At 35.8% G+C, this 25,199-nt stretch overlaps 1 protein-coding gene across 7 annotated transcripts in view; it reads right to left on the bottom strand.

Annotated features, from left to right (window-relative positions):
• RTN4 (reticulon 4) overlaps nt 1–25,199 on the bottom strand; it is a 79,332-nt gene that overhangs the window by 12,357 nt on the left and 41,776 nt on the right. For all 7 annotated transcript variants that reach the window (XM_032176634.2, XM_032176635.2, XM_058428896.1 and 4 more), the window contains one exon: nt 3,220–3,427. In XM_032176634.2, coding sequence (XP_032032525.1) covers nt 3,220–3,427 — 208 coding nt within the window. The remainder of the gene's footprint in view (nt 1–3,219; nt 3,428–25,199) is intronic.

Raw genomic sequence — 25,199 nt, 5'->3', positions numbered from 1 at the left:
ATAGACACATGTATACTTGTGTATTTTTCCTACTAGAGTATAAACTGTTATGGACCAGGAATGTATCTTTACTAATACATGGTCTAACACACTGTTAGACAATTATTAACAAAAAACTGAATTATTAATATCAAGTTAAAAATACTCAAATATTCACACTGATATTTAAACCAGCAATTATTTGTTTACCCAAATTTGAGAAATATAGGAAAGTGGCTGATACAACCCTGGTTGGTATTCTGCTTCTTTGTACCACTGTTACTTGTTCTTGCTAAAGACAAGATGCCTAAACAGAAGGCACAAAGACAGTACTCCCCATCAGTGACATCCTGTAGATATTTACACTAATTCAACTGACATTTATGTAATATTAATACAATGCCACCACTGTTCATCACTCTTTCAGTAACCACAGGTATTAGATACAAACCACATAATATCACCTTTACTAGTATGATTAAGGGGAACCGGGAAAAACTGTCCAACAAGCTTAAACTGGTATGTTGGGTGAATTTACTTTATAATGACTATAAAAAGACTTTAAAGTGTTTCTAGCCAGGCATAGTGGTGCATGCCTGTAGTCCCAGCTACTTGGGACACTGAGGCAGGAGGATTGCTTGAGCCCAGGAGTGCGAGACTAGCCTGGGCAACACAGTGAGACCCATCTCTTTGAAGAAAGTTTAAAAAATGAATAAAGTTGTTTCTAAGAAGGAAATAAATCACTAATATTTTCCAAAAACCGCAAAAATCAAATGATGTGTAAAATTGGAACTGTAGAAAATTTAGGAATTTTGGCTTGACAATATTTTTACATATTTCAGCATAACTAATTAAAAATCATACTTCTTTATGATTTGTGGCTTGATAATAATATGACTCGGCTTTTTGTGTGTGTGTGTGTTTTTTGTTTTTTGAGAAAGAGTCTCGTTCTATTGCCTAGGCTGGAGTATAGTGGCATGATCACAGCTCACTGCAGCCTTGAACTCTTGGGTTCTAGCAATTTTCTTAGCTCAGTTGCCTAAATAGCTGGGACTGCTGGCATGCATCACCACACCTGGCTAATTTTTAATTTTTTGTAGAGATGGGTGTCTCACTATATTGCCCAGGCTGGTCTCCAACTCCTGGCTTCAAGCAATCCTCCTGCCTCAGGATCCCAAAGCACTAGTATTACAGGCATGAGCCAACACGTCTCGCTGGCTCTGCCATTTTGAAACTACAATTTCAAGTTACTGAATTCCAAGCTTTTCCCCGTCACCCCGTAAAATGGAGTGATACCACCTATCACAAATTTAAATTAAACTTATTAAAATATGTACATAAAAAGTTAGACACATAGGAGCTATTCAATAAATGTTGGTCTCTCCCCTAAACTTGTATAACATCATTACTTCATCAAAAAGAGACAGCCAGAGAAAAATCACCAGTCTTTACAATAAGCAAAATAATTCAGTAGGTCTCTTCTTTCAAAGTCTGTAAATCCATTTAAGTTTACCCATTAATATCAACTGGATCATGTTGTAGGTAGGTACATAGTCATATGCCCAAACAGATATTTACCTTGACACAAATAGTTTTTTTGTTTCCCCTGCTTTCAAGCTAACAAGTTAGAAATAGTTTTTAAGTGATCGCAATCTATTTGAAGAAAAATTATCTCCTTATGCAAAACAATTAACATTTCAAAGGCATAGTTAATGCAGTAGCAACTGAATTTTCAGATCATTTGGGGTCAGGGTTCGGAAATTCTCCAAAGAGCTGGGTCTTGAACCAAAGAAAAGAAGAACCAAATAAAAAGTATGACTGAGGCAGCTAAGGACGGCAGCATGAACATGGGTACAAAACTCTAGAAGGGGTAAATGAGAGACAAGACAAAGACATCTGGACTTCATCCTACAGTCTAGAGAGGGCCGCTGCATTTTCTTTTTTTTTTTTCCCCTTTAGAAAAAAAGTGGTACTTCTAGAAAAATTAATCTGACATCATCTGTAAGAATTGAAGTAATCTGAGGTAACTACAAGTCAATCTAGTAACAAATGGAGTCCAATTAGGGGTCAGCAAACTTTCTGTAAAGGGCCAGACAGTTAAGCATTTTAGGCTTTCATGTTCATATGGTCTCTCTTACAACTACTGAATTCTGCTATTACAGTATGAAACCAGCTAAATGAATGAGCATGGCTGTGTTCCAACAAACTATTTACAAAAGCAGGCAGCAGACTGAATTTGGCCATGGCTTTGCTTTACAGGCCCCTGGTAGACTGAGGAAGCAGTGGAAAAGAACAAAATTTTGTGATTTTCCTAACAATATTTAGTGATTTTCTTTACATGAGATGACAACAAAGATAACATCAAAACAGGAGCCTGAAAACTAGCATGGTAGTGGTGTTACGGATAGAAATTAACAAGTCTGAGGGAAAAAGTTCATTTAAAAACGTGGTGAATTAGTGGTTGTCGGGCGCTGGTTGGGGAGTTGAACTGTTAATAAGTAGGAAGTTTCTTTTTGTGTGATGAAAATAGTGATGGTTGTAGAATTCTGTGAATATACTAAAAACCAATGAGTTTTATGGTATATGAATTATATGTCAATTAAAAAAGAGGGGGAAAAACATGCAGAGTATGAGGTGAGGGCAGAAGACTCAAGCTGAGGTTGTGTCTTGATAGCAACTATATAATGCTATAGTATACTTGTGAAAATAAGGGTGGAAGATGATAGTTGAGAGACAAGGAGATGCTGAAATAAAGCTCTCCAAAAATAATTAAAAAGTCATGTCTTAAGAAACGAGAAGAAACTAGATAAAGAAAATACATAAAGAAAAGCATAACAGAAAATAGTAGCATACTAGAAAGATATGAAATATCAGAAAGCATGTTATCAGACAGCATAAAAAGTAAGCAATAAAGAATATATAACCCTCACCAAACCTACCCCTGTAAAAAAGATACAACACTCATTAAAGTAAGATAACCAATGCCTAATCTAATAAATATTCCTAACAAGTAGCAGAGTTAGTTTAATGATACGTAAACAGTCTCCTCCATCATGAGCCTTTAAAATGACTTTTAGAAAATCTCAAAAGCAGATGTTTTTGGTATAGCTCAAACAAATAACTGCAATTATCTTTAAGAAAAAAATGCATACTTGTAACTCTACAGACAGTAGATGAAGTCTTAATACTAATCCTGTTTACACTATTGCCAATGCATGCCTTGTTTTCCGGATATCTCACCTGAATGGGTGGCCTTCATCTGACTTCTGGATAGCCTGGATCACACCCTTGTATATCCTAAAGCTGATGGTCACAGAGAGCAGGGCCAAGGCAATGTAGGCTGTTACACTCACAATGCTGAATACTGTCAATGAAAGCAGCAGGAACAGGCTGGCACCAAACACCACTCCAGTCTTCTTAATGTCTCTCCAGTAGAGGAGGTCAACAACTAAAAATTGAAAAAGAAGTCTGAAATTAGAACATTATTTTATCAATTTGGATTTGCTCCATCTATGAAAACAAAAAGGCTACTATATAAAGTAAAACCAAACCTAAAAAGTTAAAGAAACACTAAGTTAAAGAAACACTAACTTTATAACCCACATTTTAAACCCACTCTTAGTTGTATATTAGTATAACACCTTTATTTTTGACCATGAAATGTTTTTTATTCAAATTTATTTCTGCATAACCAAATCATTCTAGCCATACACAATGATTAAATGTCTCCAAAGCCTAGAAGACTTCTAATCCAAAACAAGCAGTTACTTAAAATAATCTTGGGGGCTTGGTGCGGTGGTTCATGCCTGTAATCCCAGCACTGTGGGAGGCTGAGGCAGGTGGATCACCTGAGGTCAGGCATTCCAGACCAGCCTGGCCAACAGGGCAAAACCCCGTCTCTACTAAAAATACAAAAATTAGTGAAGCATGGTGGCGCATGCCTGTAATCCCAGCTACTCGGGAGGCTGAGGCAGGAGAATCGCTTGAACCTGGGAGGCAGAGGTTGCAGTGAGCCGAGACTGCACTACTGCACTCCAGACTGGGCGACAGAGTGGGACTCCGTCTCCAAAAAAATCATCTTGGGGTTTCTCATCTCATACAATGCATGCTGTATATTCACATAATTCAATAAATACATTCCAATAACAGAAAAAATATTAACACACTAAAATGAGATACTTCAGTGACACCAAAATATATTTATATGCAGAAAATAAATTTTAAAAGGCTGAGATACAAAAACTACACATATGAATGAGCTTTACAACTCTGCTTTTTTTCTTTTTGATTTTTTTTGTGCTAGTAATAACTCTGCTCTTAAGATCTCTCTTTTAGAAACAAAATTGTAACTTAACCTGGGTATCATTAAAAGAATTGCCTACAAAGAAAAAGACAAAACAAACAGCCTTTAGATTACCTGAAAAGCTACTTCCTTCTAAGAGTTGATAAACATAATGCCGTAAAAATTTAGGGGTCAAAGAAAAAAGAAAAGTAAATGTGTTACACTGTTACATAACGTTTATTAATAGTAAGGAGTCAGACAAAGCCCAACTTAGCATGTCTACTCTCAGACATGGCCACAGGGCCAATGAGGGGATCAGTAAGCATAGCCTGATGTCTCAAAATCGGGTTATGCTCAATGCAAGGAGAACCCTGAAGTGTGCCAAAGTGCTCTTGAATTCATAGGCTGATGTAATTAATCTCTCTCTGAACTGTGAACAATTGGGAGAAAAAAAATATCGTAAATAAATACGCATATACTCTTTGTAAGAAGAGGTGACATCAAAGAAAAATCACAGTTTTAGGGCTGCTTTGGTTTTGACCCCCAGGTCCCCCAAGGTGTATGTAACTTTCCTTTGCTCTTAAGGGTACTTCTGTAGGGAAAACTATGTATGTGAACTGCACAATGTTGGATATTAGTACAAATTCCTTAACTGCTGCTAGTGTATCGTGAGTACTGTTTAGGATATTTTAAATGCCCATCACTGTGTACAGTACATAGCAGGGATTCAAACACTTATTTCAGTTGCCTAAATGGTCTGGCTTGAATGCTATTAATTTAACATTCTATATATGATTTTGAGCTTTGTTTTCAAACTCTGATTTCAACTATTTATTGAAATATTCTCAAACTTGTTTGTTACAATCCCTGCCTAAAACATCTAAAGGAGCTTAGTGCTATTCCGCTAGTTTCTACTATTGTACTAGCACAACTGAGGACTGACAAGAACTTGAAATGGCCTATCTATAGGTTGTCAAAAGGACATTATGAATAATGTCAAACTGAATAAGGAGGTAAGAGCAATGCTAATAGGTTTCTGGCAATCAGCAAACAGTTAATGGGGTGAAACTGTTCAAGTAACTCAACCTAGCAGAATGAGAAAACTCATTCTGATTCTTGAAGGTCTTGTCCAACATTACAATTCTAGGAAAGATAAGACATATAAAAGCAAGTCAATGAAGGTATAAAATAAATATTGCACTGTTATGAGAACTCAGAAAAGGGAAAAACTGGAAGAAATGTTAAAAGACTGTGAAATACTGTAAATGGAAACTGAGCTGGGTCTTGAAGAATGAATGCGATCTAGAAAACCTAAAGGTACAGGCCTAACTGTAAGCATCTTTCTGCTAGCAGTGGTTTTAATAATGCCTTTTTTTTTATTAGGAGGGTACAGTGAGAGAACAAGGGGAGTGATGGTAAAGACAGCCCTTGGTAAGATCACTCTTTCCTGTGAGGCTCCCTTTGTGCCCTACAACAGTGGTTTAATACACACAAACAAAAAACTTAGGTTCTATAGTTGGGTCACCTAGACTAAAAAAATGGTTGAATAACTTACGAGCTATGTGACCTCAGGAAAGTCACTAAAGTCCTCTATATTTCAGTTTCTTCATCTAGAAAACGTATATTAAAATAGGAATGAACAAAAGGCATAAAGTTTCTAGATAGAAAGGAGAAAAAACTTTTGAGATTTACTGCACCCCAGGGTGACAACAGTCAATAACAGGGAACTATATATTTCAAAATAACTGAGAGTAAATTTCATGTCTCACCACAAAAACAATAGGTAACAAGGTGGTACTTTAATTAGCTTGATTTAAACACACCACATTGTATACATGTCAAAACATATTGTACCCCATAAATATATACAGCTATGATTTGTCAATAAAAAAATAGGAATGATCTCACTGAGATGTGATTCACTAGATTTTTCATTAGTAAGACAATTAATGTAAAGCACTTAATAGAGTACATAGCATATAATAAATTCTTAATAAATGTCAGGGCTATTTGTTGTTGTTATTATTACCACCACAATCACAATCACCTTACTCAATATTTAAACAGTCAATACATAAAGAAGAAAATTTCAAACTTATTATTAACTTTAGGTTAATAAACTAAACTGTTGTGTTATATTGTAAACATGTTACTTTATAAACCATATAGGAAAGAATTTTAAAGCTTATCTAAGTTTTTACGATTATAGGGTACGTAAAAGCTAACAGCCCAAAAGAATCAGCAGGTAAGGCGTACCTCAAATCTATTTTTCTTTTCTTTTTTTTTTTTGAGACGGAGTCTCGCACTGTCGCCTGGGCTGGAGTGCAGTGGCACGATCTCGGCTCATTGCAAGCTCCGCCTCCCGGGTTCATGGCATTCTCCCGCCTCAGCCTCCTGAGTAGCTGGGACTACAGGTGCCCGCCACCACGTCCGGCTAATTTGTTGTATTTTTTAGTAGAGACGGGGTTTCACCGTGTTAGCCAGGATGGTCTCGATCTCCTGACCTCGTGATCCGCCCGCCTTGGCCTCTTAAAGTGCTGGGATTACAGGCGTGGGCTACCGTGCCTGGCCTCTCAAATCTATTTTTCATATGAACAAATGCTCCTTTATAAAAGCGGTTCTCAAAGTGCTCAAAAACATTAATTAACCTTCAAAATCACTACTGGTGAGAAGTTAAAGTAAATGCAGATGTACTCGCTATTTTTTACCATCATTAAAAACTACTCAGTAAAACCTGGCCATGAAATCAATGACTTTAGATTTGAGAGGTTTGTACTGTACAACATAAATTAACGTCTAATCAAACTTCCTAATATTATAACAGAGTTACTGTCTAAACAGGTGTAGTGACTAGATATGAATTATTTACAATTAGTCTATAAGTTCTACCTAAATGAATATGGTAGAAGGAAATATCAGGACTGGGATTCAAGAGACCCACATCCTACCATGTACCCGCTTAGCAACTGTGTGATTTTGGATATGACTCCAAAACTCTGGCCTTTAGTTTTATCGTCCATAAAGGGCATTAATCTTCTAATCTCTCTTTTCCCTTAAGGAATTAACATGACCCACAGTCAGTACAAAGATATACACATGAGTACTGCATTCTAATTCCCTGTCAGTGGATCCAAAGCAATGAAGTTTTACTACTGGAGCATTATCTGTGCTAAATATAATTTTAAAATATTTCCTTCCTTTTTAGATCTAGATTTTTTTGGGGAGAAGGAAGCTTAAATATTTTTATTCATACCAGTCTTCTGATTTGAACCTTCCTAGAAATATCTTAAGTATCAGACATTATTAAAACTTTAGGAAAATAACAAATTCATATTCCTACAATTTTTCAAGCAATTATAAACTCTATCATTATGGCAACTGTATGAAACTTTTTAAAAGTTTGAAAAATGATACACTTAAGCCTGATAGATGTTTTGATTGCTGATCTACATTCTCCAATCTCCACACCTCCTTTACGCCAAACACTGCAGTAGCCTATACAACATTATCTCTTTCAATTATTAAAACCTAATGAGCCACTGAGCAAAGTGGCTTATGCCTGTAATTCCAGCACTTTGGGAGGCTGAGGTGGGAGGCCAGGAGTTTGAGACCAGACTGGGTAATACAGAGACCCCTCATCTCTTAAATAAACAAACAAACAAACCTAATGAAAGGTAGGCTTGAAAGAGTGAAACTCAGCTCCTACATGACTGGACCCAGATCACATCATTAGTAAGTGGCAGAACATGGATCTGAACCCAGGATTCCTACGGATAAAAACTCATATTCTCCATTGTATGATGCCAAATTGAAGGCTTAGCTGATTAAAGTGCTTCAAAATGTTATACGTGTGCATGCATAACAAATGGGAAAAGTGTAGGCAGATAATTACAACATGCAAGATGAATCATAAAGGCCAAGAAGAAAAGCTAAGTGAAATTAACAAGATAGTTTAATCAATAAGGGACAAATTGTAATGTGAATATATCACCTATCGTTAAGACCCAAAAACGGAGAACAGGGCTTTACTCCAATATATTTGATAAGTACTTTCCCACAGTAGAGAACTATAATTAAGTTGTTGTTGAAAATGACTTTTAAAAACCATGTGAATCTGATTAAATAAAAACAGGGTATATTTATGCAAGAGAAATGTTGTGTAGCCATTAAAAAAAAGTGATACAGACCTACATTATCACAGAAACATGTCCATAATGATAAATGAAAACAGAATGTTACAAAAAGACTCACAGTATATTCTCACTTAAGAAATTAAACATATGGCCGGGCATGGTGGCTCACGCCTGTAATCTCAGCACTTTGGAAGGCCAAGGCAAGCGGATCATGAGGTCAGGAGATCGAGACCATCCTTCCTAACATGGTGAAACCCCATCTCTACTAAAAATACAAAAAAAAAAATTATCCAGGCTTGGTGGTGGGCACCTGTAGTCCCAGCTACTCAGGAGGCTGAGGCAGGAGAATGACGTGAACCTGGGAGGCGGAGGTTGCAGTGAGCCGAGATCGCGCCACTGCACTCCAGCCTGGGCAACAGAGCAAGACTCCATCTCAAAAAAAAAAAAAAAAAAAAGGAAAGAAATTAAACATATAACTATGAAGTCTGAAAGGATATCTACTAAGCAGTGTTTTTATCTCTGCATAGCGGTATTATCAATGAGTTTTGCTTGCTTCTGTATTCTTTTCTGTGCCATCTGAAATGGCCCCACTCTAATGGCAAGCATGAATCATGACTATAATCAGAAAAAAATTCACCCCATTCTCTTTCTATTCGGTACTACTGAAGAGTCTTATGAGTGTTATTTTTCCCAGTAGGCTTTCCTATCGGAAAAAGAACACCCTGTCTGTTAGGTTAATAAATATTTGGATCCAGCCGACAGTTAAAATTCTAGCAGTATATAACTAAGTTGATGATTCTGGTGTTCTGGGTTGAATCAAGTCAATTTTCCCAAAGTTAATGATACCAGAATAGTCACGTATAAGACCTAGCAGTACTCAATGATAGTAAACCCTAACTTACCACTTCCTTTCCTCTTGTCATATGGTTCCTAGGAACAAGGTCTTTTGGATAAATGGAAAAGCTCTGAAAATTACATACGTAAGCCCACACATACTGCATAAAAATATGTAAGCAGCTACATGAGAGTAGCTCAAAGCAGGTATCATGGCAGACATACTGAAACAAGCACTAGGAATGCTCTGGTGGAGCCATCAGACCCTTTAGAGCCCTGGAGGAAAACAAAAAGGGAAGAACAGCCAAGAGAAATAAGACAACCAGGCACTGATAGTCACACGTAAGATAATATGAATATATCCTAGAATAGGAACATCTGAGAGGCAATCTACACTGCTACCAACCCCACTGTGCAAAGTACAGAAGAATTTCCATCTTTTTCCGTAAAGAAGCTGAAAAGATTGTTAGTGAAGCTACAAGAATGAAAAAAATATTAGTTGATACCAAACAGTGTGGCTGACTTAACTGACATTTGCCAACAAAATTTCTAGTCCCTTACAGATTCCTCAAATTGGTTTTAATAAAAATTTTTTGAAAGATTGTTTATACAGGATAAATGATTCTCAATAGGAGGGATGTATAGAACTTTATTAAAATCCCTTCTGAGAAATATATTCAAATACTGTTGCTTGTAATGGTCCACAAGAGAATTATTAGTTAATTTAGATTTATTAGTTAATTTAGAAGTTTGTTCAATCCTGATACCAAAATCAGACAAAGAATCACAAGAAAGGATAACTACAGATAAATATCCCTTATGAATACAGATGCAATAATCCTCAACAAAATACTAGCAAACTGGATTGAGCAACATATAAAAAAGATTATACACCATGGCCAAGTGGCCTTTATCTCAGAAATACAAGATTGATTCAACATACGAAAAGCAATCAACATAATATATCATATTAATAGGATAAGGACAAAAACCACATGATCATCCCAATAGATGCAGAAAAAGCATCTCACAAACTCCAATACCCTTTCAAAATAAAACATTTAACATACTAGGAACAAAAGGGAACATTATCAACCCGATAAACAGCATCTACGAAAATCTACAGCTAACATCAAACTAAATGGTAAAAATCTTTCCCCCTAAGACTAGGAACAAGACAAGTACCTCCATTTTTGCCACTTTTGGTCCTGGGGGTGCTATGCAGTGCAATTGGCCAAGAAAAAGACATACAACGCATCCATAATGGAAAGGAAGAGATTAAACTCTATTTGCAGATTAACATGATCTTATACAGTAAATCCTCACTTAAATGTTGAGGATAGCTTCCTGGAAACTGAAACTTTAAGTGAAATGACATGTAACGAAACCAATTTTATCACAGGCTAATTTATATAAACAAGACTTCATTTCCTATGGCATATTTCTGGTCACAAAAACATCATCATATTCTAAATAAAAGTCGGGCGCAGTGACTCACGCCTGTAATCCCAGCACTTTGAGAGGCCAAGGCAGGCAGATCACCTGAGGTCAGGAGTTTGAGACCAGCCTGGTCAACATGGTGAAACCCCATCTCTACTAAAAATACAAAAATTAGCTGGGCATGGTGGCCAGTGCCTGTAATCCCAGCTACTCAGGAGGCTGAGGCAGGAGAATCGCTTGAACTCAGGAGGCGGAGGTTGCAGCAAGCTGAGATCACATCACTGCACTCCAGCCTGCACGAGACAGAAAGACCCTGTCTCAAAAAAAAAAAAAAAATCTAAATAAAGACTCAAAACACTTCTACTATTCAACACTGAAATAAAGTAAGCTATATATACATTTAAGAAAGATTTTTTTTTTTTTTTTTTTGAGACGGAGTCTTTCTCTGTCCCCAAGGCTGGAGTGCAGTGGCACGATCTCGGCTCACCGCAACCTCCACCTCCTGGGTTCACGCCATTCTCCTGCCTCAGCCTCCCGAGTAGCTGGGACTACAGGCGCCCGCCAACACGCCCGGCTAATTTTTTGTATTTTTAGTAGAGATGGGGTTCCACCGTGTTAGCCAGGATGGTCTCGATCTCCTGACCTCGTGATCCTCCCGCCTCGGCCTCCCAAAGTGCTGGGATTACAGGCTTGAGCCACCGCGCCCGGCTAAGAAAGATTTTTTAAAACACAATTTTTGGTGAATCAGTGATGGTGGTTGTAGTGGTCGTGGGTTAAATCAAGGAACAAATGTTTGCAAAGCAAATACTGTGGTGCTCCTACCACCACCACACAGTTCAAAAACAACAAATATGGAGGGATCACTAAGTGCCTTCATACTGCATCATTTATTGTTGTGTATTTGCATGATTATTATATACTTTATGGGTTTTTATTTTACAATAATCTGTATTCATTCATTCATTCATTCATTCATTTTCCAACCTGCTTATTCCAGTTCTGGGTCATGGGTGGCCAGAGCCTATCTTGACATCTCAGGGTGCAAGGCAGGAACCAACCCTGGACAGGACACCATTCCATCACAGGGCACACTCATACACACACCCCTACACTCATACTGAGACAACTGATACACACCAATGAACCTAATGTGTACATCTTTAGAATGTGGGAAGAAACCACAGAGTACCCAGAGAAAACCCCATGCAGACATGGGGAGAACATACAAATCCCATACGGACAGTGGCCCCAGCCAGGAATTGCTTTTTTTTCTCTTCCTCATCCATATTATAACAAAACAACACTGAACAAAACAATGATATGAGGGTCTGTTTTATGTATTTTAAAAATTCTAAGGAATCCACAAAAAGCTACTAGAAATAATGAATGAGAGCCCGGCATGGCTGTAGGACACAATATCTATATACACAAATTGTATTTCTATACACCAGCAATAAACAGTCTGAAAATGAATTAAATAATTCCATTTGCAATAGCATAGAAAAATATGTTACTCAGGAATACACTGAAAAGAATTTCAAGACATATAAACTATACATAACACAGTGTCGAAAGAAATTAAAGATGACTTAAATAAACAATTGGAAAGACTCCTGTTCATGAATTGAAAGACATTAAGACAGTTAACACTCCTCAAATTGATCTAAAATACAAATACTATCAAAATCCTAGCTGTCTTTTAGCAAAAATTGACATGCCAATTGCAAAATTCATATGGAAATATAAGGGACCCAAAAAATCAAGAAAAACTTGAAAAAGTACAACAAAGGTTGGAGGACTCGAACCTCCCTATACCAAAATTTCCTAAAAAGATACAGTAATCAAGACAGTAGAGTAGTTACACAAGGACAAACAGGTAGATTAGTGGAATACAACTGATAACCCAAAAATAACCCATTACATTTATGGTCAACTGACTTTGACAAGGGTGCCAAGGCAACTCAATAAGAAAAAAACAGTCTTTTAAACAAACTGGATATCCAACTGCAAAACAAATGACGTTGGATTCTTCGACTTCATGTCATATATAAAAGTTAACTCATAATGGCCAAAAGAGTCAAAGTTAAGAGCTTAAACTAGAAAACTCTTTTATCTTTCTTTCTTATCTTTTTGTTGTTGTTACTGTTGTTGAGACAAGGTCTCACTCTGTCGCCCATGCTGGAGTGGAGTGGTGCAAAAGCAGGCAGCCTCAGCTTCCTGGGCTCAAACAATCCTCCTGCCTCAGCCTCCCAAAGTGCTGAGATTGTAAGCATGAGTCACAGCACCCAGCCAGAAAACTCTTTAAGAAAAAAATAAGTGTAAATTTTCATGACTTTGGATTAGGCAATCGTTTCTTACATATAACACCAAAAGCAGAAACAACAAAAGAAAAAAAGATAAATTGGACTTCATTAAAATTAAAAACTTTCACCACAAATAAAGTGGAAAGATACCACACGGAATGAGAGAAAACACTTGCAAACCAATGATCTGATAAGAGACTTGTATTCAGAATACATTGAAAAACTTTTACAACAGTAAAAAACAATTTAAAATAGACAACAGATTTGAATAGACATTTCTCCAAAGAAGATACACAAATGGCCAATAGGCACATGAAAAAATACTCAACATCATTTAGTCATTATAAAAATGCAAACCAAAACCACAACGAGATACCACTTCATACCCCCTAGGATGGCTATAATCAAAAAGATGAGCAATAACAAGTGTTAACAAGAAGTGATGAAGATTAGAAGCCTCATACATTGCTGATGGGAATGTAAAATTCAGCCACTGTGAAAAACAATTTGGCAGTTCCTCAAAAAATTAAATACAGAGTTATCTTATGACCTAGCAATTCCACTCCTAGGAATTTTCACCCAAGAAACTAGAAAACCTGTGTCCACACAAAAACTTAACACACAAATGTTCACAGCAGCATTATTCATGATAGCCAAAAAGAAGAGACAGATAACCCAAATGTCTATCATGTCTATCAACTGATGAATGGATTTTTTTTTAAAAAAAGGTATATCCATATAACAGAATACTATTAGGCCATAAAACGAAATGAAGTGCAGTAGTCCTCCCTTATCTGCATTTTCCCTTTCCCTGGTTAGTTTCCTGCAGTCAACCACAGTTAAAAAGTAGGTGAGTACAGTACAATGAGATATTCTGAGAAAGACACCACATTCATTTAACTTTAGTATACTGTTACCACGATTCTATTTCATTGTTAAAGTTGTTAATTTCTTACTTTATCATAGTTATGTATAGATAGGAATAAACAGTATATACAGGGTTCCGTCCTATCTGCAGTTTCTAGGGCATATGCTAGGGGTCTTAGAGTCTCACCCCTCAAGAATAAGGGGGAAACTACTGTACCGATACATGTTACAACTCGGATGAATCTTGAAAACATATGCTAAGTGAAAGAAGCCAGTCACAAAAGGCCACATATTTTATGATTCTGTTTATATGAAATGCCTTGAATATGCAAGTTATGAATTCTGTAGAGACAGAAAGTAGATAAGTGGTTGTCAGGGGCTGGGGAAAAAGGGAAGAAGAGTGACTGCTAAGGGGTGTGGGGGGCTTTTTTGGGAGGGGGGGGGGAAGAAAATGTCCTGGAAATAGATTTAAAACTTTAAAAAAAAAGTCATTTCAACATACTTCTCTACTAGGTTGTAAACTCCATAAAAGAACATGTATGTCTTACTACCTAACTTTATCCCCAGAGCTGAGCAGAAAGCTAAAAACAACTAAATTTTCAATATTATTGTTGACTGATTAGAATGAATACCTTATGACAGGTTACTAATTCTAATTGATTTATTTAAAAAATGTTTCTATGCTTTGGACTTCACATTTATTTTATTTACACTATTTTCAGATGTCTACATTTATTAAATAACAAATAATGCTTTCAGGTAATTTATAAAAAGAAAACACTGTTTTGCAGGCTTGTCTCCCCTTACTAGACCCTGGAAAACTGATAAATGCCTTTCATCTTTATATTCCCATTACCTACATCATTAATGCTTGCTGCATTGTCTGAATAGTGGCCAGATTATTTTTAGAACAGAAACATTTAAATTAATTTTCAAATTAAAATAAAGGACACCTTTCAATAAGAACTACAGGATCACCAAAATGCTAATTTTGGATTCCTCGGTATCACTTTAGTGGCTCCTTATTTTTGAAAAACCAAAATTAAGACAAAGAGTTTATACAAGGAAAGTTTAATTTTTCATGGTTCCTCAAGTCTCCTTCTATACTGCAGAATAAAGGGTTAATCATACAAGGTAACCCTATTCTGTGGCCTCAACCTTACTCATATAAAATGTTCATTAAACATCCTTTCAAAGATCTGAGATGAATTTAGCAGTACTTTTCCATTTATAGCTTTTGGGGAATGCTTATGAATTGCTAAAAATAATGCTCATCAATTTTAACAAACCTTTGTAGTTTAGAAAAAGGTAATTTATGCCCTGCAGTCCTTGCCAACATGTTTCCAAGATAAAAATGTGAAAAATAATTGTGTGTAATATCATCTTTATCAAACTAAAATTTTAATTCAAAATAACTCAGTACATTTAAATCTTTTCTTTAAAATAAAAACTTCTGGCTCAATGCACAGTAAGAAGAGTTGCCTACATTTGGTAATCACAAACTGTCATCTGCCATAGCTAAAAATAGTGTCAGCCTGCATTGTGCATGCCTTACATGAAGAAGTCATCCCATTACATTTTGCCTCAAATCAAATTCTTACGTTCTTCTTTGAATAGCCCGAAGTCAGGTTTCAATTTTAAAAAGCTTTTGTCTGGGAAGGCGGGGCAGCAGGGAGTTGAACTGGCTGTTCCTAAAAATACTAGGACAGGGAACGGCTGGCAGAAAAAATACCTACTTTTGAAGCAAAAGCAAATATTAAGTTCTCTTTAATAACGCCGGGTGAGGAATGAGAATGGCAGTTAAATAGGAACTAAACAAATAAATATATAAATATTAGAATGGTATTAAAATTTCAGTTTTTCACAACCATAATGTTTACAATAATAAGTAATTATATATTTATTAAGAATCACAATCCTTAATCAAATTCTTCCCAAATGCCAGGAAAAGTAATTAGAATTCAGAATTGAACACTTAGTACTACGTAATAGTAAGCTTTTGTCTCAACATAGTAAGCATTCACCTGTCAAAAAACTGACAGGTGAAGGTCCACATAAAGGATCTGTGCAGAGTTTAGCTCTCTTCACAAAGACATTAAGAGGAGCTTCAGTCCTATTTCTTTTGAGTCCTATTTCTTCCTTCAGGTTAGTATCAATATGATCTGAGAAGATAATGTAATCTCTGTTTCCCTGTGTGTAAAATTAGAAAAATAATACCCACCTAAGAAATTATTTGAAGCTGAACTGAAATTTCACATATGGAAATGCTTGATAAACTGAACACACTAGTAGTAAAGCTCAAGAGAAGGTCAAGAAAGGCAATCAAATATTAGATGTAATGCTTAGCTAAACCCTGATTTTTTAAAAAAGGTGAATTCAACTTCCTCTGAAGGTATATCTAAAAAGGTTTCAATTAGTAAGTCTCAGGCTGCCGGGTACCTGTTACTGCTACAAAAGTGTCTCAACCAAATACCTGGCAAATCAGCATCTCTCTTGGCTATCTCCTCTTCCTTTAACTAGAGTTTTTTAAAAGATACATGCAAAATTTCAGGTCCTTGTCTCTTCCACTAAATCTTTCCTGTCTTACTTTGATAACGTTACAGTGCTTTGGCGAATTTGAACCACTACACCTAAGAAAATAACACTTTACATGACAAACAAATAGCATAATAAACAAACAGCAGAATTTCTATACTTCCCCTTTCTACAATAATTTTGTAATCTCCCAGTCTGAGCAAGGCACTGTGCTGAGTACATTGTATACATTACCTCGAATCACAACAACTCTAAAAAGTATTATCTGCATTACATATGTGATGCAAATGTATTTGTACATTTGTAATGTAAACATAGTTAAATAAATTGTGTAGGGTTACAAACTGAAATTCAAGTCTGACCATGAAGGTCTCACTCTATTATACCTTTTTGTATTTAAAGGACTATATTAATACTCAAGTTTGCTTTTTATGCTACTTGAGAATACCATATGCTGTTTCTACCTTAGTTTAAATAATTGAGACAGGAGACACAATTTACTAACACTACGAGTACAGTTATAGGTGAGACCAATAAATTTCATTAAAAGATTCAATACTAGGAATAAACCATGTTTTGTTTAAATTGTTTTCTAGAAGCAATCTAAATTCTCACCTTAAAAATAATAAATTTATACTATAAATAACAATCTATGTAATTACATATACATAAAAACTATAAAAATAGATAAAAAAGACATTGGTGAGTTTAAGAATGATATAAAAATTTTTAAATAAGCAATAAACTTGACAAAGACAGCATATAAAGCAATGAAAATACCATTTCTAGAAAATCTCCAGCAAATAGAAGCCAAACATAAAGATGTGAAGTTAAGTCAATGTTTACTATTCATTTTATAAAAAAAACAATCCTACACCCAGGATAGAACCTTATTATTATTACTGAGAACAAATGGGCTTTACAATTAAAATCGTTTTAAACACCAAGTGTGTTTTCACACACATACTCCTTTCCCCACATAACATGAACTAAAAGATGGTTTGTGATTTAAAAAATATGCATTTCTAGCTCTCTAGTAACTGACACTATTTGAGGAGTACAAGATTCTCTTATCCAAGTTTAGTATTGTTAAATGAGTCCCTGCAGTTATGAAGTTGCATAGGAAAGAAAATTTTCATAAATAAGAAAACATCCACCAAGTAATCTTCAAAATTAATCCAAGCTCATAAATATCCCTTACTGTTTAAATTCACCATCCAGCCTCACTCATTACCTAAATGTCTTGTCAGATAAAAGCACCGAAATCAACAGTGCAAAATTGCAAATCTTCCTATTAACATGAAATTCCACAAAGTTAATGTTGTGAGTGATGCTGGAAAACTGCTCCAAAAAACACTGACAGTCCAACAGGCACTTCAAAACAGAGCCTCTCACTTCAAAAGATTAGGAAGAGCCCCCAGGAAAGTACATTTTTAAACCACTAATCATTTTTTGTAAATGGACATTATATATGATCCACTGTGAAATTCAACCATAAAGTGAAAGAAGCCATTTTGTGCTAGTATACAATTTTGTGGCAAAAATTACATTCCCCTAAATCCCAAAAACCTGATTCATCCTCTATTTATCCTAAAACCTTATGCACAGCTGTGATTATAAACTAAATTATGTTAAGAATGAACTAAATTCATTTTCATAGTTATTGGTTTTTATGCGCCAAGATAAAGTCAATCAAATCTTATTATTATATTATTTTTTTAAGACAGGGTCTCCCTCTGTCACCCAGGCTGGAGCAGAGTGGCATCATCATAGCTCACTGCAGCCTCGACCTCCTGGGCTCAAGCAATCCTGCCACCTCAGCCTCCCGAGTAGCTGGGACCATAGGCGTGCACCACCACACCAAGCTAATTTTTTAAAATTTTGTAGAGACAGGGCCTCCCTATGTTGCCCAGACTGGTCTCGAACTCCTGGGCTCAAGTAGTCCTCCCACCATGGCCTCCCAAAGTGCTGGGATTACAGGCATGAGCTACAAGGCCCAGCCAGTGGTCTTTTTTTCCTATATTTCAAGTAGAAAATGCTTCAACATGTTGCAGGAACATAAAAACTACCTATGGCTGTTTGCTGTCTTCTAAGGATAATACAAATTTCTCTAAGAGAAAAGTGAAGTTCAATAACACCACATATGCTTCATTTATAATTAAATTCACCAGTTTACTTCATTAGTTCAAGTAGTTTTCAATATTTCCCTTAATCCTACACTCTATTCCCAGCTTGACTAGGAGAAAACAAGCAAAAAAGGGCAGAAAACGGTTCTAATTCCTCACTCCTAGTTTTCCTAAACCATGATAATTTTCTCTTTACAGAATAATCCTACCTTTAATTTCATTTTCTCTAAGGTAAAGCTAAATATCTTCTCTTTAAGTATATTGGATATACATGACTCTCCCTATCTGCACTCACTTTAACGATTTTCAATTGTAAAGAATGTTAAAATGAGAACTTCTCCTATGACGTCTATATTTCTGATACATTTTGATAAGCATGTAGTTATTAAGTTACTAGAATTGATCAAGATCTACATAAATAGAAACCTAAAATTAGAAAATAAACTTGTTCAATGTATAATTTACTATAGTTTAAATTTCCCTTCTTGTTGGGCCATCTAAAGCTTAAAATAAGTAGGCACCAAGTCTTAGAAACAGGAAGTTACTGCTCAAAATCCTATTTTCTACTAACAAAAACTAAATGGAAAACATACTGTCCCGTAACTCTAGAAACCTGAAGCTTTACTGGAGTTGGGGGAGGGGAAGAGCTCAAAGCAAATTACTAGTTCAAAACACAGAATGAACTTCACTAGTAAGTAAATCAGTTATAGTTCTTCTTCCATAACCTTATATAACTGTTGTATACACAATATAAATGTTCACTGAATCAATCAACAGTACAAATAATCATTAATATTTGATAATTTGGTAATTTTTCAGTTTTTAAATTGCTTTGAGCTTCGTAAGTAAATGTTATATAGAATATGGTAGTGATATAGTATTTGAAGAAAGACAACACAAAATATTTTAGTGTCTATAATACGTCAAATGCCTAAGGGGCAGCTGAATCAAACAAACTTGAAAGCCATGAAGCAGATTTTAAAAAAATACACACACAGTAATATAAGTCAGCTTTATTCATGACAGAGCAGAGAAATAAGTATAAATGTGGTGTCGGATCACTGCTCCAAGGATGCAAAGAAAAGTATTGCCTAAATTAAACATCATCCCTTATTCCAAATTCTAGCAAGAGATGAGACCAAGTGAATACAGTCAGCCCTCTACAACTGCGGGTTCCACATCTGTGGATTCAACTAACTGTGGATGGAAAAATGTAGCTAGACCTATGATGACTGCATCTGTAACTAAGCAAGTACGGACTTTTTTCTTGTCATTATTTCCTGAACAATGTAACAACTACCTACATTGTAAAAAGTAACTCAGAGATGATCCCAACAAGATGTGCGTAGGTTTTATGAAAATACTGCACCATTTTATATAAGGGACGTGGGCATCTGTGGATTTTGGTATCCATGGTGTAGGGGGACGTGGGGTGGAGGGCTGGAAATAATCTCCTGCAGATACTGAGATGGCTGCAAATAAAAAGGGAACTTAGGGGACACCCAGAGAACAAATTTAAGAATTCTATTCTCTGCCTACATATTCTGCCTACATCCAACCATGTAATCCAGTCCTTAAAGATGAAAAGAAATTATTCTCCTGGCCCAGGGAATTCTCACTAGGTTTAACCTTTTGACAATACCTGTACTAAATGACTAACCACACCTACCTTCTTCCATGATTAGTGTGACAGACAACTGCCTGCCTTTATTGCAGTGAGGACAATACGAAAGAAGTATACGACATTCAATAACATGGCACAACTAGACTATGCACAAATAAAATATCAAAACATGAGCCATTTTAGCTTATATACTTTTCAATCTTTGGTTATTCAAGTGCAAACATAAATTATAAAATAAAAACAAAGGCTTCATGCCACCATGGACCTGTGGCATGGTCCTGTGTGGGCCTGACAAATATGTGAATCTCCCGTTTTCTTGGTTTCCTTGTCAGTAAAACAGGAAGTTGGAATAAATGATTAATAGAATGCCTTATCTAAAGGAATACTCTAAAAATTCTGAATCTACAGAAGTTCCTTAAGTTGCTGAATTGTTCCTTTGAGAAGGGGAAAAGTGGAGGAATCCTTTTTCTAATTGCTCCCACTTGAAATCATATTTTAAAATTTTCCAAAAATTTATGTGGGTTTAAGGCCAGAAGTAAACCTGGCTGAACAATGGATTTCTCAGCCTTTTCCTTCATTGAGAAGCTGCACCAAGTCAATCAGAAGACCCAGTGATGAAGCGATCACTGTTTTCGGCCTTCAAAAAAATTTGGAGGCTGGAAAAAGAGCCAAGATATTTATGTATAAATAATTGTAATAGAAAGTACAAAATGAAACCCCTTATGCCCTTCCCTTAAGGGGGAAAAAAAAGTACAAAATGAAAACCGAGAGATGGGAGTAAGGAACACTGAACTACCTCCCCAGGGACGCTTAGGGAACACTTCAAGGAGAACCGGGCGTTTGATAAGGACTACTTGAGCAAAATGAAATGGGAAGAAAGGGCCTTCAAGGTGGAGAGAAAAACACAAGCAAAGGCAAAGAACAGGCACGTTTAGAAAACAAGTCCTTCAATGTGGCTAGAGACAGGGAGTAATGAGAGATTAAATTATAAAGGTTGGGGCTAGGCCATGGAATGCCTTTTAAACATCCAGGATAGACAGTAGAAACTTCACTTGAAAAGTAAGTAAAGGAAAATCCCTTAAGTGCCATGATGAGAGTTGCACTTTGGAAGAGTAATTTTAATATGGCTGTGACACACATAATTTAGTGGAAAGATCAGTTAGGGGCCCTGGTGAGGATGAGGAGTACACAGACTTGGGTAAATAAAATAAAGGCTATTTCCACCATTGCTCCCATTGCTTACACACTCTTACAATACAAAGCTGGTTCTTATCAAGTAATTTAATGAGTTAACACTGACAAAATAGCTATCTTAGAGTAAAAACTATAAGAAAGGAATACATACTATTTAACCTTAGCCACAGATCCATGATAGACACTCACATTCACTGATGAAAATAACAATTTGTACAATCTTTCTGGAGAGCAGTTTTGTAAAATGCACCCAAAGCCTAAATAACATAACCCAGAAATTTGGAAATAATCACGAATAGAAACAAAGACTTATGTTCAGTTATAATTATTTTAGCATTGTTTTTACAGGTTGAGTATTCCTGTAATATGTGGGACTAGAATATGTTGGAATATTTGGAAATATTTTGGAATACTTGCATATACGTAATGAGGTATGATGGGAGTGAGGCCCAAGTCTAAACATGAAATTAATTCGGTTTCATCTACATGTTATACTCATAGCCTGAAAGTAATTTTATGCAATATTTTGTATAATTCCGTGCATGAAACAAAGATTGTGTTAAGTATTTATGTGTGGAATTTTCTACTTGTGGCATCACATCAGTGCTCAAAACGTTTCAGACTTTGGAGCATTTTGGCTTTTACATTTTCAGATTAGGGATGTTCAACCTGTACTTGCAAAACTTTAGCAATAACCTGATTTAACTAGATGGAATTAAAATATTGTAGTCATTAAAATAACGTACAGTATTTAAAAAATAAAAAGATATTTCCCCACTTAACAGGGGACAAAGACTACAGAATAAAATATACCACATAACCCTCCCAACACACATTACCCTGTTAAAAAGATGCCCCAAAACCATTCTCTATGCGATGTGACTTTTACTCTTCTACTTACCTTCTAAATTCTCTATAACACATACCTATGTAGTACTGCACTACTAACCCAAGATCTGGAAGATGTATCCAATGAATGCCTAAATATTTGGTTTTAACAAAGTTTAGAACTGAAAGGAGAGTCCTTCCAATCAGTAGGCCCCATAATTAATTAATGCCAAAGTTCCCTTGTTGGGCATTTTTTGGCCTTCCCAAGTAAGGCATTTCAAACACCAAGACCCCTGCTACTCTCCACCAAAATGTCAGTATGAGCTTTATTCAAGGCTTTCGAAAAATGTAAAGTAGCTTATCACAAGTAAAGATCAGAGAGCCCTAAAAGAATCTCTACGCGGAAGTATGCTGCAGAAATGGTCCAAAACTAGTGTGTTCGAGATATAATTATATTGAGTTTTAATGCTAGAAACATTTCTTTCCCTATCCTACAGAAACTTCTCTCAAAGATTACCTCTGGCACATTAACTGATAAATCCAGGGTACTGTAACCATAAAGAACAGTGTTGCACCTACTTTTAAAATTTAACAAGATTCACATCCATTTCTCACTCATATTAACTAGCTTCTCTAAGTATTTAATTGCCCATTCCTTCTTGAAAATTCTTTCCCCCCTTAGGATCCGTTACACTATCCTCCTTCTTTTACTGCTCTAGAACCTCCTCATCTTCCCTAATGCTGCACACCTCCATAACGTAGGTTTTAGGCTTTCCTTTCTTAATAGTCAGTTCTTTCAGTGCAAATCGCCTCACATATTCACCTGCCTCACTCTGCATTTGACTCCCAATTCTTTATCATTAAACCTGTCATTTATCTGAGCTTCCGGGATGTTCTATCATCACTTCAAATTCAAAGCGCCTGAAACTCAACTTGGCATCTTTTCTATTTTAGCTATTTCTACTAATACTAAAGGACTGTCATTGCCAATATTTCACTCTAATTCAAACTTCATGTTGCCCCTTGAGTCTTTACACCTCATCCTTGTCCTGCAAATCTATACCAAATGCCAAGTATTCCTTCCTTGAATTTCTCAAATCTGCCACTTCTTCTTCCTTCCTATTTCAGGGCAAATTCAAGCCTATCTGCTTTAAATCTGGGCACAACTACAGTCATCCTAACTGGTGTGGCTATAGGTTATTCTCCCCCAGTTGATCTTATGCAGCACCCTAAACCAGTCTTTCAAAACTGCTATCATTTACCGTTCCCTACTTTAAAACTTCCAAAGTCTTTTTATTTATTTTACGATCAAATCCAAAACTCATTGTCTTCTGCGGTCTGGCCCAGGGTATCTTTTCCATAAAACCAGAGAACCTCTCAACTGGAACCCTGGACCGCATGCAAATGGGAAAATTAAAACCAAAAAGGTAAGTTTCTTATTCTAGCCAAAATCAAAATATACCAGAACCAAGGCTTAAACCCTAGATCACTGTTTCCCAAATTTGCCCAACAATATGAATTACACCAGGATGCTTAATATGCAGATTGCCAGGCCCTATAAACTGATTTGGTAAGTCAGGACCCAAGGAATCTGCATTTTTAAGAAGCACTAGATGATTCTCATCTACAGAGAAGTATGAGGAAACCTAATCTAGATCATCTAAATTTTCTACATTCTTTGACCACACCAATCTTATCTTTCAACTCCTGTCCTAAATATTCTGTTCTACCCAGAAAGTTATTTACTGTCTCAACTATAGCTTTTTAGTGGTTATATCATTCTCCTACCCCATCCAAATCCCTAGGCCTACCCATTCCTTCCTAAGCTCCTAAAAATCTTTTGACTACCTTAACCAAAATTTTCCATATAACCCCAATAATCAAATACTAGGTAAATGTCATTTGTCATAAGTATCCTACTAAACAGAAAATATGAAGAATATATAAAAGAATGCAAATCATTAATAATGCTTTCAGCCTGAAAGATCAAATATCTTAAATACTAGTTAATCAGCAAACACACAGACACACACACACCACCTTTTAAAGAACACTGAAATCAGAACATCTCTCAAATCTGTCACTATGCTATACTGGTGGTCAGGGGGAGAATGCAGTAGGAAAATGCTTAAGTATATTTTTAAAATTTACCTAGACCCTAGATTAGGCTCCTTCTCTGCTGTCAAACTTTTTTTTTTTTTAAATGAGGAAAAACTCATTCCATGACAGCTTCCAGCTTCTCAGTGATTTCCAATTTAAACCTTACTCTGTAATATTAAAATTGGCTGCTGATAGAGAAAATACTAAAATATAATTTAACCACTGAATCAGAAAAACAGGCAAAGTTAATCTTACCGACCAAAACAGCCAGACAAGTACTAAAAAATATTAGGCCATTCCACTTACAAAGTGAGGTTCCCCGGAGATATTCAGGGGTAAATTCAATTTTACATTTGGGTGCCTGAAAATAATCAAACAAATCTCTGGAAAAAATATGAACTACATTGGATCTTAATTTCTCCTGTCTCATAATACCCTTAAATTACTTCAACAAATAAAGAACTGAAGATGTTATTTAATGATCTAAGACTTAAGTTATTAATAAAGAACCTTAATAGTTGCAGAATGAGCCCTGATATGACTTTTCACCTACTTTTAAGGTCTGTATTTATTGTATTATTATCATTTGTATTATTTCACTTAGCAAAAGCTACCATATATCAATTCAATCAATCTGTAACACTAACGGCTAACAGGATGAAGAAATAAAAATCCTTCTCTTTAAATTCACATGTAAAGAAATCCTAAAGGCAAAACCCAAAGCTGTATTGTTTTCTATTATTTTTTAAGTTGCAACCATAAAATCTTACCAATGTCTCAATATGGTCTCAATCTTAAATTCACCTTTTCCCCATGTCTTTATTGAACAAATTTTTAAAAGGATATTGTAAAAGTTACTGTAATTAGCTCTACATACTGCTTTTTAGAAATATTGTTGTCAATCCTGCTTGAAGGAAATAATGTTTTTTAATTATAAAACTTGAATGTAGCCAG

This window comes from Hylobates moloch, unplaced genomic scaffold (genome assembly GCF_009828535.3).
Source record: "Hylobates moloch isolate HMO894 unplaced genomic scaffold, HMol_V3 SCAFFOLD_15, whole genome shotgun sequence".
Classification (NCBI taxonomy): Eukaryota; Metazoa; Chordata; class Mammalia; order Primates; family Hylobatidae; genus Hylobates; species Hylobates moloch.
This window is presented reverse-complemented; position numbering and strand designations above follow the sequence as displayed.